At 47.9% G+C, this 14017-nt stretch overlaps 1 protein-coding gene across 3 annotated transcripts in view; it reads right to left on the reverse strand.

The window, feature by feature from the left end:
- VLDLR (very low density lipoprotein receptor) overlaps positions 1-14017 on the reverse strand; it is a 34616-nt gene that overhangs the window by 16968 nt on the left and 3631 nt on the right. For all 3 annotated transcript variants that reach the window (XM_047699150.1, XM_047699149.1, XM_047699151.1), the window contains exons 2-3: positions 4807-4926; positions 1220-1342 (exon numbers count right to left, since the gene is read on the reverse strand). In XM_047699150.1, the coding sequence (XP_047555106.1) occupies positions 1220-1342; positions 4807-4926 (243 nt within the window). The remainder of the gene's footprint in view (positions 1-1219; positions 1343-4806; positions 4927-14017) is intronic.

Genomic DNA, 14017 nt, shown 5'->3' on the forward strand with positions numbered 1-14017 from the left:
GCCTCGACCGCGTTCCTCCTTCAAGGTTCCGTGGCATGCTCAGCTCTGGCTTCTGTTTTATTTGGCACAGTTAGGCTTATCGGTGGGCCTGCTCCTTGACCTTTTTTTGTTTGTTTGTGATCTGTCAGATACCACATAAGGTCACCTAATGGCCACTTCCCAAAAGGCTACATGACCTAACACCTGGGAAGCCTCCTGACTAGATTCCTTTAAATGTTCCTCGTGACCTGCAGGAGCTTTGCCGAAATGGGGACCCCGTCCTGGTTCCTCACCTCACTGGGTCACCCTCCGCTAAAACCCAGGGCCGTGTCTCTGGGCAACTAACTGCGCTTTCCCGGAGGTGATCTGACCTGCCGTGACCAATGTTCTTATCGCTCCCCTGACTCCTTGCCTCGAAAACTGAAATTGATGCATTTATCTTCCTTTCTGCTCCACTGAGTTTTGTCATCCTTATTCCAGACCTAAACCTGGTTCCCATGAGATTGGCACTTTTCGTGTTTCAACAGCTCTCGACTGCTTCGAAATGAATTCCAAGACTTTCTTCACCATGACATTCAAAGGATCCTAATTTACCTGTCCCAAATCCTCATCCTCTGTGATGTCACAGACCTCTTACTGGCTATCCGCCTAAGGACACAGATATACAGTGGCATACCTATGACATTTTTCTTATTTAAGAATAAGCTGTAAGCTTTACCCTACTTTAATAACCTTAGGTAAGAGGTTTGTTAAAAAATCATGATGTCACCCTATTTCTAGCCACCTTACCCCTTCAGTAATGGACTATATATGTGTGTGCGTGTGTGTGTGTGTTTAACATAAGCTGTACATCTAAAAGCTTATCCTGGGCCCAAAGTGGGGAACCTCCTACCTCAACTTAGCTTCCAGGACCAGAGTACCATCTGCTTGGAGTCATGATTACAAAATATTTGAAATCTATGCACCTAGTCAAGGAGTTCTTAATCAAATCGGCTGGCTTCGGTCTTAAACATTCAATAGCGAAGCTACCCAAGAGAATGTCAGTCTTGTTAGACTAGGGACAATATTCTTTAATAGACACTTATCAACTTGTTAATGACTTGACTGACCTTGGAGTCCACTGGCCCACACATCAAGGCAGGCCGAGGGAAATTACAACCAAGTTTTGGATGAAATAAGACTTAGAGCTACAAAACATGAAACAGCCTGGGAGAGTTACGGTCCAAAGCAAATCACTCACGGCACTGTTCTGGGTTTTCATCAGAGCCGTCTTCGCAGTCGGGATCCCCGTCACACTGCCACCGGCTGGGGACGCACTGGCCATTGTTGCACACAAAGTCTGACTCGGCACATGTCTTCTTCACTACGAAAGTTGATCGGCGGGGTTAAAGTCGTAGGCACCCGAGGGCTGATATTCCCACGGGGGGTGAAACTGCCTGTTGACACCTTTTACTCCAACAACAGAATGGAGCCTGCTAGCGTTAAACTGCCAATATCCAGGCGAACACTAGAAAAATCTTTTTTTTTGTTTTTGTTTTTGTTTTTTTTCTCCAGAGGAGCAAGATGGTCATTTGAGAGAGTTGGGAGGTATGAAAGTCATGGTAAGACAGGGGTTGCTCCTTACCTTGCAACCCAGGGAGAACGTTTAAGCCCGGGTATAAACGAGGTCACATTTAGAATCCAAGAGTTGGACTAACATCAGCTAAAAGTCACAGAAGATGCTGTGGGGGCTGCCAATGTCCCCACATGAGGGTTAGAGTGACAAATCACCTGAGAAAGGTATCAATTCTGCTACTAATTCCAACAAGGGCAGGCCTTTTCTCCTGTGATTCTGGTGACCATGCAACTTGTCCAAAATGGGACAATCAGCGGAGTGCGGACACGGAGAAGTATGCCGGGAAGACAGGCATAAATCTGGACTCTCCTAAGCCAATTGGGCAGCTTGGTCACTCGCCCACCAAGTAGTCAGAGACGGCAGGGAGGGTCTCCGTAAGCAGCCACATAGGGTGTTCTAGGCTCCTCCTTCCCAAGCTGCATTCTTCCTTGCTCAAATGCCTAAATTTCCAGTTTTCACTCTCCTTCTCTAACGAATATTCTGTAATGGCAAATCAGCCAAAAGATGACAGTTTGCTAAGAACTAGAAAGGGATTGCTTCAAGTCTGGGGTCTGAGCTAGGGACAACTTGCAGAGTATAATCGCTGCCCCCACCCCCCTACCCACAGCCTCGGACACGGCGCAACAGGGAAATAGAGTGATTATAGCCCATTCTGACAACTCAAAAGATGTGGTGACAAATCCTGATGATCCAAAAGGGATAATTCTTCCCCATGAATTGTGTAGCCAAGGAAACAAGAAAGGCCCACCTTAGCTCTTAGATTCACACCTGTTTCTAAAAATCACGGAAACGCTCAAACCCCAGTATTAATGGTGAAAACGACATCCAGGCTTGCAAGCTCCTGAGCGTGTCGGAAGGTGAGGGAGTGTCTGTGGAGCTAGTTTGCGGCAGTTCAGCCTGCGGTGGTCCTCGGAAGAGGATGGGGGGTATCATTGTAAAGAGACCACATGGTCTGAGGATGTATAAAATGTTAAGGGAGTAGGCAAGACGGCTGTCCTACCAAGTGCTGATGCTAATGATAAACAGGGACAGAAACTTGCCAGAGTTCCTCTCTCTCCGTTCTGAACACAGACTGGGAGGTTAAAGAAAGGCTGTTTGAATTGGGCCTTAAGAGATGGATAGAAATGTAGGTGTGTCACAGGGGAAGAGGTCTACCAGTTACCCGCTCAGAGGGTCTACGTTACTCATTAATCCGGTGAGCCTTGTGCTTGTAACAGACTGAGTTGGGGAGGGGGGTGCTGAGGGGAACACATGACTTGTGGATTCCAAGCGGCAGTTGACTAAAAATGCTGGTTGACATGCCTGAAAGAAACAGCTCTGCTGACAATGTAGCCCAGTTCAATATCCAGACGGCAGACAGGAAAAATACTAAGTGGCTTTACGAGTTTTAAGAAACTGTGTACCTTTTCCCTTCCAGGGAGGAACATCTCAAAATAAGCGTGCAGAGCTTCCCTGAGCAATGTTCCCACTCTCCTTCTCTACCCGCATACCTAAGAGGCAGAGACCAGTGCTGGCCAAGGATATATTTAATTTTTCCCATTTCATGGGATTTTGAGTACATATATTTACCCTCTTACCTCTTCCAAACCCTCCTGCCGTGTGTCTAGAAGTTATTTATGTGGAGACTATTTTAGGAAGAGCCAGCAGTGATCCCTAAGATGACCCAGGTTAGCTGCTACTAAGGTAGTCAGATGGCCAAAGCAGGCTTCTGAAACACGAGGAGAATAATTACTTTCTAAGAACAATGGGTTTTCCCATCGTGAGCTCCCATGACGTTGCTCAGCGTAAGACAAGTGCCATGACGCCTACATGCTGCCATTTTTGTAATGATGCATGAAGAAGCAGGGGAGGGCATAACGAGATGGCACTTGAAGCTACCTGCATTTACCTTCTATTTTGCTTCTGCATTTCTTTTTTTTTTTATTAAAGCTTTTTTTTTTTTTTTTTTTTTTTGGTCAGAGAGAGAGGGAGAGCGAGCGAGCACAGGCGGACAGAATGGCAGGCAGAGGCAGAGGGAGAAGCAGGCTCCCCGCCAAGCAAGGAGCCCGATGTGGGACTCGATCCCAGGACGCTGGGATCATGACCTGAGCCGAAGGCAGCTGCTTAACCAACTGAGCCACCCAGGCGTCCTTTGCTTCTGCATTTCTAGTTTATAGTGGACATCTTTATAAAACATCCTTTAGAAGGCAAATGACCATGTTGTCACTGACATCCATACAATCTTGTTTCAGGATTTTTACACCATAGAACAAAAGGATCAAAAAGTAACTTTCAGGGCGCCTGGGTGGCTCAGTTGGTTGAGCGACTGCCTTCGGCTCAGGTCATGATCCCGGACTTCCAGGATCGAGTCCCGCATCGGGCTCCCAGCTCCTTGGGGAGTCTGCTTCTTCCCCTGACCTTCTCCTCTCTCATGCTCTCTCTTACTCATTCTCTCTCAAATAAATAAATAAAATCTTAAAAAAAAAAAGTAACTTTCAGCATGTATTCAAGGTAACCTAAAGGCCATGTTGACATGTAGTTCTCAGCTGTTGTGGCTCAACGTAAGGCATTTCTCACCATGATCTTTTGATCATTGTGGTTATGTGCATACCAGTAGTAGGCATGACAGTCTATCCCTGTTCTCTTGGGGAAAGATTGTCTTCCGCCCTGCCTAAAGCTTTAGAATTAGCATCTATTGTAGGCAGAGGCTTTTTAAATATCCTTATCTGATCTGTGACCTGCCCTGGCCTGGAGTTTCTATGTCAGGAGTTTATGAACCTGCTGAAACCTAAGGGGATTTCTTACTATTCATGACTTAAAAAGTCTCTGCCTACAATAGATGCTTTCTTTTTGGGGGTATCAGGGCTATTTGAGAATTATAAAAAGAAAGTCTGTTCTACGCAAGCTTCTGTCTCTATTTCTAGTCCTCCCATCCCCTCTCCTAGCTTCCCATACCGAATGTCTGCCTGACCTACGATAAACCAGGTCCTGCCATTTCCAAGGACCCGCGCTCAATCGGCAACATTCCACACACAGGCTGGTAGTCCCGTGTCAAACACTGAACCAGACTGCTCTAGAACAGGATGTATAGACTCTTGGGACCCTGGGGTTCAAAGCAGTTCTTACGAGCAGCCTCTTATTTTCAGAATCGCGTTATTTTCAGAGCATCACGTTCAGTGACATGCGTGCTCCCTTGTGAGGTGGCCCAGGACACTGTCAGGCTCCTTACTCACCACAGTTCTTTTCATCACTGCCGTCAGCGCAGTCTTCGTCCCCGTCGCATTTCCACAGCAACGTAATACAGCGGCCGTTTGTGCACTGGAATTGGGAGGGTTCACATTTGGCTTTTCTTCCTAAAATCAAGAGGGAGCACTTAGCTAAGCTGGGATGCAAGCGTGGGAAGTTAGAGATGCAAGTTACCCAAAACCCGTGGATATGGTCCCTCTCGGAGGGACCGCTGCAGACTCAGCAGGGTAGAACATTCTAGTCGCCAGGGCTGGGCGGGCACAGGGGCAGTGATGGACAGTTATTGAGTTCTTAGCGGGGCAGATGCCATCTGGAGAAGACTAGATTTCCCAGCCTCTCTTGCAATGAGGCACAGCCTGGGATGGGGCTAAGGTCTGGCTAGTGGAATATAAATAGGAATGGTAAGATAGAACTTCTGGGAAATATTGTCAAAGGGATGGGGGCCCATTTTCCTTCATTCCTTTCTGACTCCTGAAAACTGGGCATGGTGGCTGGAGTAGTGATTCTGGACCAATGGAGCCAGACCAAGAGAAAAGGAACCTCAATGGCCCAGAGGCCGCAGGGAGTTGGGTGGGACTCACCTGCCCGTGGCCTCATTTCCCTCATTTGTTGAACTCACGAGTGTAGCTATAATACAGCCAAATCCGAATCCTTTCATAGCCTTTCTTGGCCACATTCTATGCAGTTCATGGATGATGTTCCCATTACAGGCAAACTGAGGGAGATTTACAAGGGGCCACAAGGAGGGGCTGAAGAGAGGTAGAATGCTTGGCTCCTTCTCTTCGAATTTGAGGTCTAATTAGAAAAGGATACGCTTACAAAACACCTTGGGGATAAAAATCAAGAAGGGACAGTTGAGAGGTAAAGGGAGATCATTCTTAGCGACGGAAGAGAATGAAAGCAAGGGAGAGCCACAGACTGGATTCTGTTCCTCTAACTCTCTGAGTTCCTATGATTGATGTATGGATGTTTAATTCACAGGGTGGCATGAATGAATCCTTGTAAGCAGAGCACGTAGTTTTGTTTTTTGTCCTTGCCTGGCACGGGACAGCTACCGTTCGGGTGTTTCCTATCCAGACGTGTGCCTATCTGGAGGGGTGATTTCTTTGAGCAACAAGGCAAGGGTCTAGCTGCTTAACAGACATAGACTGCAAATATTTGGGTGCCCCAGAGCTCCTGCAGATGACAGAGGGAGGCCTATCCAAGCAGAAAGCCTTCCGACTTCCTGCCATCTTCCAGCATCAGCAGCTGGTTTAAGAACAGACGCGCCGGTGACAAGCACGGGCTGGAACTCTTGTGCTGGGCACACAACACTCCCATTGGCCTCCCGACTGTCAGCTACTCCCGGCTCTCTGGGGGCAGCCTATGCTTTGTGGCTAACTCCCAGGGAGATGAGAATGCGGTGCAAGTCAGGGTTGCCATACGGGGGTGGTGGCGTTCTCGGGAACCCAGTGTTTTCGTAAACCGTGTGTGCCACTCTGCTCCCAGGCGTCCCGTGAAGCTGGGACCCAGATAGAAAGCAGTAGATTTTGGTGGCATTTCTTATCTCTGTTTCATACCATTTGTTCATTCCACAAGTATCTTACTGGGCTTAGATATCAGGGATTGAGGAGGGTAGAGGTTGGCGGGAAATGTCAGGGGCTGGTTTTAATCCTGTTCAACTGAATAGGAGAAGCGGCTGCCTCCCCCCCGACCATCACTGTAATCCCAAGAGCTTGTCCGTGTTCTCCGTGCTGGGGCGAGCTGCAGCAGGGCCCCGGCTTCAGTTCTCTATCCCCCGACCTTTGAGAGCTGTGCTAAGAACCTACTTAGAGCCCTTCATTTAAAAAGAAGCAAACATGCGATTTGTCGTCAGACAACATCGATGGAAATCTAGTTGGAGAGAACAGGCTGCGGTTAGGAGGCTTCGAATTTTTTTTTTCTTACTGTGTTATGTTAGTCACCATACAGTACATCATCAGTTTTTGATGCAGTGCTCCATGATTCACTGTCTGCGTGTAACACCCAGTGCTCCATGCAATCCGTGCCCTCCTTGATACCCATCACCAGGCTCACCCATCCCCCCACCACCCTCCCCTCTGAAACCCTCAGTTTGTTTCCCAGAGTCCATAGTCTCCCATGGTTCATTTCCGCCTCTGATTTCCCCCAATTCACTTTTCCCTTCCTTCTCCTAATGTCCTCTATGCTATTCCTTATGTTCCACATATAAGTGAAACCATATGATAAAGGACTCTCTCTGCTTGACTTACTTCACTCAGCATAATCTCCTCTACTCCCATCCATGTTGACTCAAAAGTTGGATATTCATCCTTTCTGATGGAGGCCTAATATTCCATCGTGTATATGGACCACATCTTCTTTATCCATCCACCTGTTGAAGGGCATCACTAGTCTCTTCCACAGTTTGGCAACTGTGGCCATTGCTGCCATGAACATTGGGGTGCATGTGGCCCTTCTTTTCACTACATCTGTATCTTTGGCTCTGAATTATTTTTAAAGGTTTTCAGTACCAAAGTTTGCTCAGTGAAAGAGAGACAAAAATTCAGACACTGATATCAACACACTCAAAAAGGTAGGCACAGGGGTGCCTGGGTGGCTCTGTGGGTTAAGCCTCTGCCTTCAGCTCAGGTCATGATCCCAGGGTCCTGGGATCAAGCCCTGCACTGGGCTCTCTGCTCAGCAGGGAGCCTGCTTCCTCCTCTCTCTCTCTCTCTGCCTGCCTCTCTGCCTACTTGTGATCTCTGTCTGTCAAATAAATAAATAAAATCTTAAAAAAAAAAAGGTAGGCACATAATCAGGCTTCGACAGGGGTGTAAAATTAGGTGTCAAATGATGGTTTTCCCCTTCAGGGTTAGGCACTGAAGATCTTAAAATTGACTTCAGAAGCTACAGATTTCCTAGACACTCAAGCTGGCCTGCGATCAAATACAGGCACACAGGTAAAATAAAGCTGGTGTTCAGCGCACCAGCATCTCCAAGAGGGTCTCTGAACCTAGTTGTAGCAAACTAATTGTGCGCAATAATAAATGATATTAAAATCCCAGAAGCAGTGCTTCCAAGTCAATACTGAACAGTTTCAGGGCAGAGAGACAAGCATGCTCTTGGTGTTTATTCCAATACTGTAAGACGAAAAGGAGTTTCATTTCTACCTTTGCATATCTGAGATACTGCCACTTCACCTGATTTTCCTAAACCTTCTACCCAGTTATCTTAAAGTTGTGTTTTCGCCAGGACACTCGCAGGGCTCTGCATTACCAGGGAGAACGGTGCAGGGGAGAAAGGAAGAAGGATACTACATGTTGCTTCTCCTTGACTAGATGAGCAGGGCGGGGGTCACAGGGGCTAAATCGGGCTGGCTGCCTTTCTAAAGGACCTTCTCTTTAAAGAGAGGTGACTAAAGACTATAGGCCTGATGGCTATGCCTCAGTTTCTTGTTATCTAAGGACTCTGTTATGACAGACTACTCCCGGGCAGAAAGCGCTCCTGGTTCCGTTGAACTCCCCGCCCTGCAAAGTGGCCAGAGCCCCCCACTCCCACCCCACCCTGTACTGGGACCTCAGCCAGACTGCAGGGCTGTGTGTCTTCTGTCCAAGGTTCAAGAAGATTCTCCCTCACACCTTGGGGGCTCAGCTGGGAATGCCGTTTTACAGAGCCTCCAGGAGTACCGACAGCACCAAACAAGTTAAGCAGCTTTGGGTTTCCAGAGCTTTGGGGGATTACAGGGTTGTGGACCTAAAGTCTATTTTCATCCATGACAGTTACGTCTCAGGTTCAGCATTCTCTTTTCATAAAGGGAACAGGCTGAGCTTGAAATCATCTCCACCCGAGGTGCTTTTGTGGATTTTTTCCCCCCCAAGACTTACTTATTTCAGAGAGAGAGAGCAGGAGGGGAGGGAGAGGGGGAGAGGGTAGGGGAGAGAGGGTTCTAAGCAGACTCTGCACTGAGCTTGAAGCCCAATGTGGGGCTTGACCTCATGACTCTGAGATCACGACCTGGGCTGAAACCAAGAGTGGGACGCTCAGCTGACTGGGTCACCCAGACACCTGCCCCCCGCCCCGGTGCTTTTAATTCTTAGACTAAGCTAAAACCACCAATGCCTCAAAAAATGACCCTAGAAGTAGAAGCTCTAGGCAGCCTGTATCCCCAGACCTATCTGCTCAGAAAGGTGAACAGTGGGGGAAAAATGTGGTTTTTAGCAGGTTCCTCAAAGCCACAGGGTTTCATAGGAATGCTTTAGCACCAAAAGTATGGTTAAAGTTGGGGAAAAAAGGCTGCGACTGTGGGGACCCCTGTGTGTTTTGCCTGTTTCAACCAGGAAGGCTTTCTGTTTCAATACTAGGGTTTTGTGTAAGCATTTGGAAAGGGTTCTTTCTATTGCTTTAAGAAATCGAGCTGTTGGCCTCCATCTGGGTTTTCTTTCAGCTCTAATACTTAGAATGAATATCCCTGCCCCTCTGGATCGGTGTGGGGGGGGTTGGAAGTCGCTGGCACCTCTTCACATATGTACGTCGTCACAGCTGTTCGCATTTGTAATGAATGAAGGCCCAGGAGTGTCAGAGGCTAACTTGTTAATTCTGTCCCTCGCACGGGGAGAATCAGATCCTGCAAACTTTTGACATCAAGGTGCCTTGTCCCAGGAGCCTTGCTTACCTAAGGAGTGAGTGCTGCTACCCTGTTGGCACGTCACTGGCTCCAAGAAACTCGGGGGTTTACATGCATAGAGAAGTCAGCCTGCTGCTGTCTGACTGTCCCTGCAAGGGTTAACGGGGAAGAGCAACAGGGAAGCTTCAGTGGAGAACTGCATAGACCTTCTAGTAAACACCCAGCCTTCTGAGTGGGCCATGCATTTCCCTAGAGGGCTCCGAGCTGCCCAGACCACAGGGAGGTTCTGGGTGTCAGGTGCAGACCTGAACTTGAACTTGCACCGAGTGGCTCCGGCTGCCGCTCCACAGGGACTGGCAGGCCCAAGGAGTCTGACGGCTCTCCCTCTCCTCCTTGTCGGAGCACAAGGCTGTTATCTAGAGGAATTTCTTTAGTCCACTTGGTTCGCCACTTCGGGGCCGCCAAGGGCATTTATTTTTAGTCAGGCTCACTACTGCTGCTGCTTTCATTCCAATCTTTCTATTCATAGGCTAAAACTCATTTTAGGACAAGCAGACCTGCGAGTCAGCAGAGTGGTTTTCTCTCTGGAGAGGTTAGTGAGTGAGAGGGAGGAAGGAAGACAGCCCCCGCCGTCAGGCACAAAGGCTGTGTTCTGGCCCTCACATCAGCCTCTAAAGTACTTGGAAGAACCAGCTAGAAGCTGTTCAACACTTCGGTTCATCCTTCTGATTCACTGAAATAAATGAATCTTACCGTTCACTTGTCAGTTTCTCCATGGACATCGGTGAGATGATCTTAAGAACCCTGGATAAACAAGTTCTTAAAATTGTTGGCCAAACACGCCTCTAAGACTTTCAATTCACACCTAAATTCTAAATTCTACACTCTGAGCGCGACTATTCCCCCTTTTATGAATCAGGAAAGAGGAGTATGGACAGGGGTAGCGTGGTTCTTACCCAAGATCAGCCTGCACAGAAAGCGAAATGGAACCCTGGGCAGTCCGGCTCCAGAAGCCTTGGCCCTGAGCACGCACACAGCCTAGAGCACCTCGAATTCAGGACAGCTTCCTGCTGGAATATTCTGTCGCTTTTGCTTTTGGTAATTTGGATAGTAGAGTCCGTTTAAATCGATCCAGAATTAGGCAGTATCATCTGCCAAGATGATACTATCCTAACACAGTCTTACTATTGAAAGACAAGGCTGTCTTCCCTCCCTGCCCCATTTTCATAAGGGGAAAAAAAAAAAATCACTCGAGTATCCTCAGCAGGGTTTTTCCTAGAAGGACGTTAGGGCTTGGCTTTCTAGTCTAGGGAACATTGGTCAAGTCAGAGCATATTGGCAAGTTATTCATTACTGTGGGTCGTAGAGGGCTAGTGCTGGGTCGGGGGCGCTCCTGTTCTTATTTGCACCTGAGTTCCCACAGGGCTTGTTAGATCTGTGCTGGGCCCCTCCTCCCAGATTTTCAGGTTCAGCAGGAGCAGAGTGGGGCCCAAGCTTGCCTTTCTGTATTCCCAGATGGTACTGACCGCTACTGGTCTCCGACCATACTTTGAAACCACTGCCCAAAGGTGAGGAGGCTACAATCCAGCCCACCATAGAAGTGACTGGGTCAATTTCAGGGTTGGAATATGTAGTCTGGGCGCCATAAGCCACATGCCCATCACCGGATGGGCATGGGGGGTAAATGCCACACTTGCAACAGACATTATGGTGACAGTGTGAGGCGAAACGTCTGTACCTGTTAGGTAGGTAAAATCTAGATGCCTCAACAGGCATGCATGGTGAAGAGGTTCTCCTAAAATCTGTCTTCTCTTTGCCAGAAGCCCCTATCCTTGAGGGGCTCCATCACTTCCTCTAAACCCTCAGTCCCATAGTGAGGCTGGGTTCTTCTCCCCTGACATTTTGCCACCAAGCCCTGGCCCTGTCCAGGCTGTCATCCCTCAATTGACCTAAATGTGTCTCCTATCCCTCTGCCTCCTGGCCGCCACATTCTCTATCCATATCAAGATGGCGATTTAAGCAACCTAGAACAGCTTGAAGGGCCCGGGATGGGATCACGTCTGGGCTTCTCACTGGCCCCAGGGCTGAGTTCAGTTCCCCACCTACTTCCCCCAACTTTTCCCAATTGGTGGCCACCAGCTATCTGCTCAGAGTACACCCAGGGATCCCCAGGCCTGTGTGCTCACTCTTGCTTGGTCTTGGTTTGCTCCTGTCCCTCCTGTGTACTTCTCTACTGGAGTGGGCACCAATGTCTCCCCTTGAAGGAGGCCCTCCAGTCTTTTCTTGACCCACCAGGTGTGGTCTGGCTCCTTCCCACTGGTCCATGGACAGCAGCCATGTCCAGAGACGCTTGCCCTATCTGCCTGTTTCTGTTTCTACACATGGGGATTCCCCCTAAGGAAGGGCCTAGAATTTATCTTTGTAGCTTGGGACCAGGTTCCTGATATCTCAAGAATCTTTGGGCACTCGTGAGTGTTCCTAGATGGCTCAGCTGATTTACTAATTCACTAATAAAGCTGGTTTGAGGGGTGCCTGGGTGGCTCAGTGGGTTAAGCCTGTGCCTTCGGCTCAGGTCATAATCTCAGGGTCCTGGGATCGAGGCTCGCATTGGGCTCTCTGCTCAGCAATGAGCCTGCTTCCCCCTCTCTCTGCCTGCCTCTCTGCCTACTTGTGATCTCTCTCTCTCTGTCAAATAAATAAATAAAATCTTTAAAAAAAAAAAAAAAAGCTGGTTTGAATTTTAGACTTTTTCTGAAGCATTCTTTCCAGCTTTTCTGAACCCGAAGCTTGTGACCAGTTCTCTGACCAGCTAGAATACTCTGGAAGACTCTGCATTACAGAGTCCAGTTCCCTATGCCCATGGGAGTACATTATCCTTATGGCACTCAGTCATTTAAAACCCGTGTGCTTTCCCATATCGCTCTGTCAGAGCAAGTGTGTTAGTGTGGGCGTGCCAGCCTCATTTTCCTGTGAGGACCGAGCTTCCAGGACGCAGGGAACAGTAGTGGCAGCTAACTGGTAGTGTCATAAGTTTGATATGTGGGACCTGGATTTCACTTGGGACATGCTTTCATGCTCTTTGGGAATGTTGGCCACAACCCGTTGCTGCTCTAATCCGATCACTTTCGTAAGGTCATCTGAGGAGATGGAATAGTATCTAGCTTTGTCGCATTAGAGTCTATGTTCTTGGTGACAACTGGGAAGCATTGTATTGTGAAACAAAGGTAGCAGGTGGGAACTCCAGCAACCTTCAACTGCTACCTTTGATGCCTCTTTTGTAATTTTATGATTAAGGCTTCAATGCTGGGTCTGCTCACTCCTCTCCAGAACTTCTAAGCCAGGCTGTAGTTGGAGCACTGATTTCCTGATTTGACTTCCCCACTAGACCAAATGCCATGAAAGAAAGGACCAACTCCCTAGTTACTGTGTCCATGCCCACCACCATGCCTGCTGGTGCCAAATGGCACAGGGTAGGTGCTTTGTAGATGGATGTCAAGTGTTTTAAGTCGAAGTATGAGGAATGTCGGCATCAACCTACCACCTAGTTCGTGAACCTACAGATCAGTTAATAACTCAGATCTTGGGAAGGCTTCTTCGGAAAAGGAAAGATTAGAGGCAGTCTACAAAATAGAAACTGTGTTAACTCAGTGTTTGGGGGGAAAAGATCTAACTGAGATCTAGCACGTGAAGTAGTTTGCAAATGTTGTCTGTCAACTAAGGTTTTATCATCTCTCTTGCTTGGCAAATTGCAAGCCCCACCCCCCAGCCCCCAAAACCACATCTATATACATAAAGGCTCCTAGCCAGTAGGGCCAACTCAGAACCCAAGTTGGTGACAAGACCAACCACTCCAGCCAGTGGTCCTATCTTAAAATTTCTGCCTCCAAAGTTACTTCTTAATGCAAGAGCGTGCATACCCTTCCCCTCCTCCACTGGCTCTGGAGCATTTCTAAAATTTAAAGTCATCAAAGGCTCTCCAAGTAAACATTAAGGCCCCCCCACTTTTTTTTTTTTTTTTGCATAATCTCTGTCCTTAATATCATGACACCTGGGAGGCATGCATGCTCTTGCTTAACTTAGAGCCCCTGAATAACCAGCAGGCCCAAGCTCTCCTAGGACACATCACATGAAGGAAGAAGTATGCTAACTTTACGGTATCACCTGCCATCTGCTTTAGTTCCTGCAGCATGGCTAGTGTGTCTAACCAGGTGGTATTAACCAGGCTTAGAGTTTTTATTGCTAAGCCAACAGAAGAGTTTAGCAAAGAGACACAAATTCCAACTGAAAAATGCAGAGTGAAATTATCAAGCAGGATTCTGATAGAGGTAAGTCACACTGAGCCTGAAAGCTAACAAGCTGTCAGTCCTCAAATCTGCTAGCTAAAAATTCTTTAGCTGGGCACAAAAAATTGTCCCTGGCTGCTTCTGCTCAACAGGTACATTCCGCCCATCACCTGTGCAGAAGGTACTTTTGGACCCTTTGTCTTGGAAGTACTGTCCGTGTTGTGCCCTAAGAATTCTTCTGAGATGGACGTAGAGGAGAAGGGAACATAGTAAGCAATTTTGAGTCTATCAATTAACCATCTGGAGAGCAGC

The sequence above is a fragment of the Lutra lutra genome, chromosome 13 (assembly GCF_902655055.1).
Source record: "Lutra lutra chromosome 13, mLutLut1.2, whole genome shotgun sequence".
Classification (NCBI taxonomy): Eukaryota; Metazoa; Chordata; class Mammalia; order Carnivora; family Mustelidae; genus Lutra; species Lutra lutra.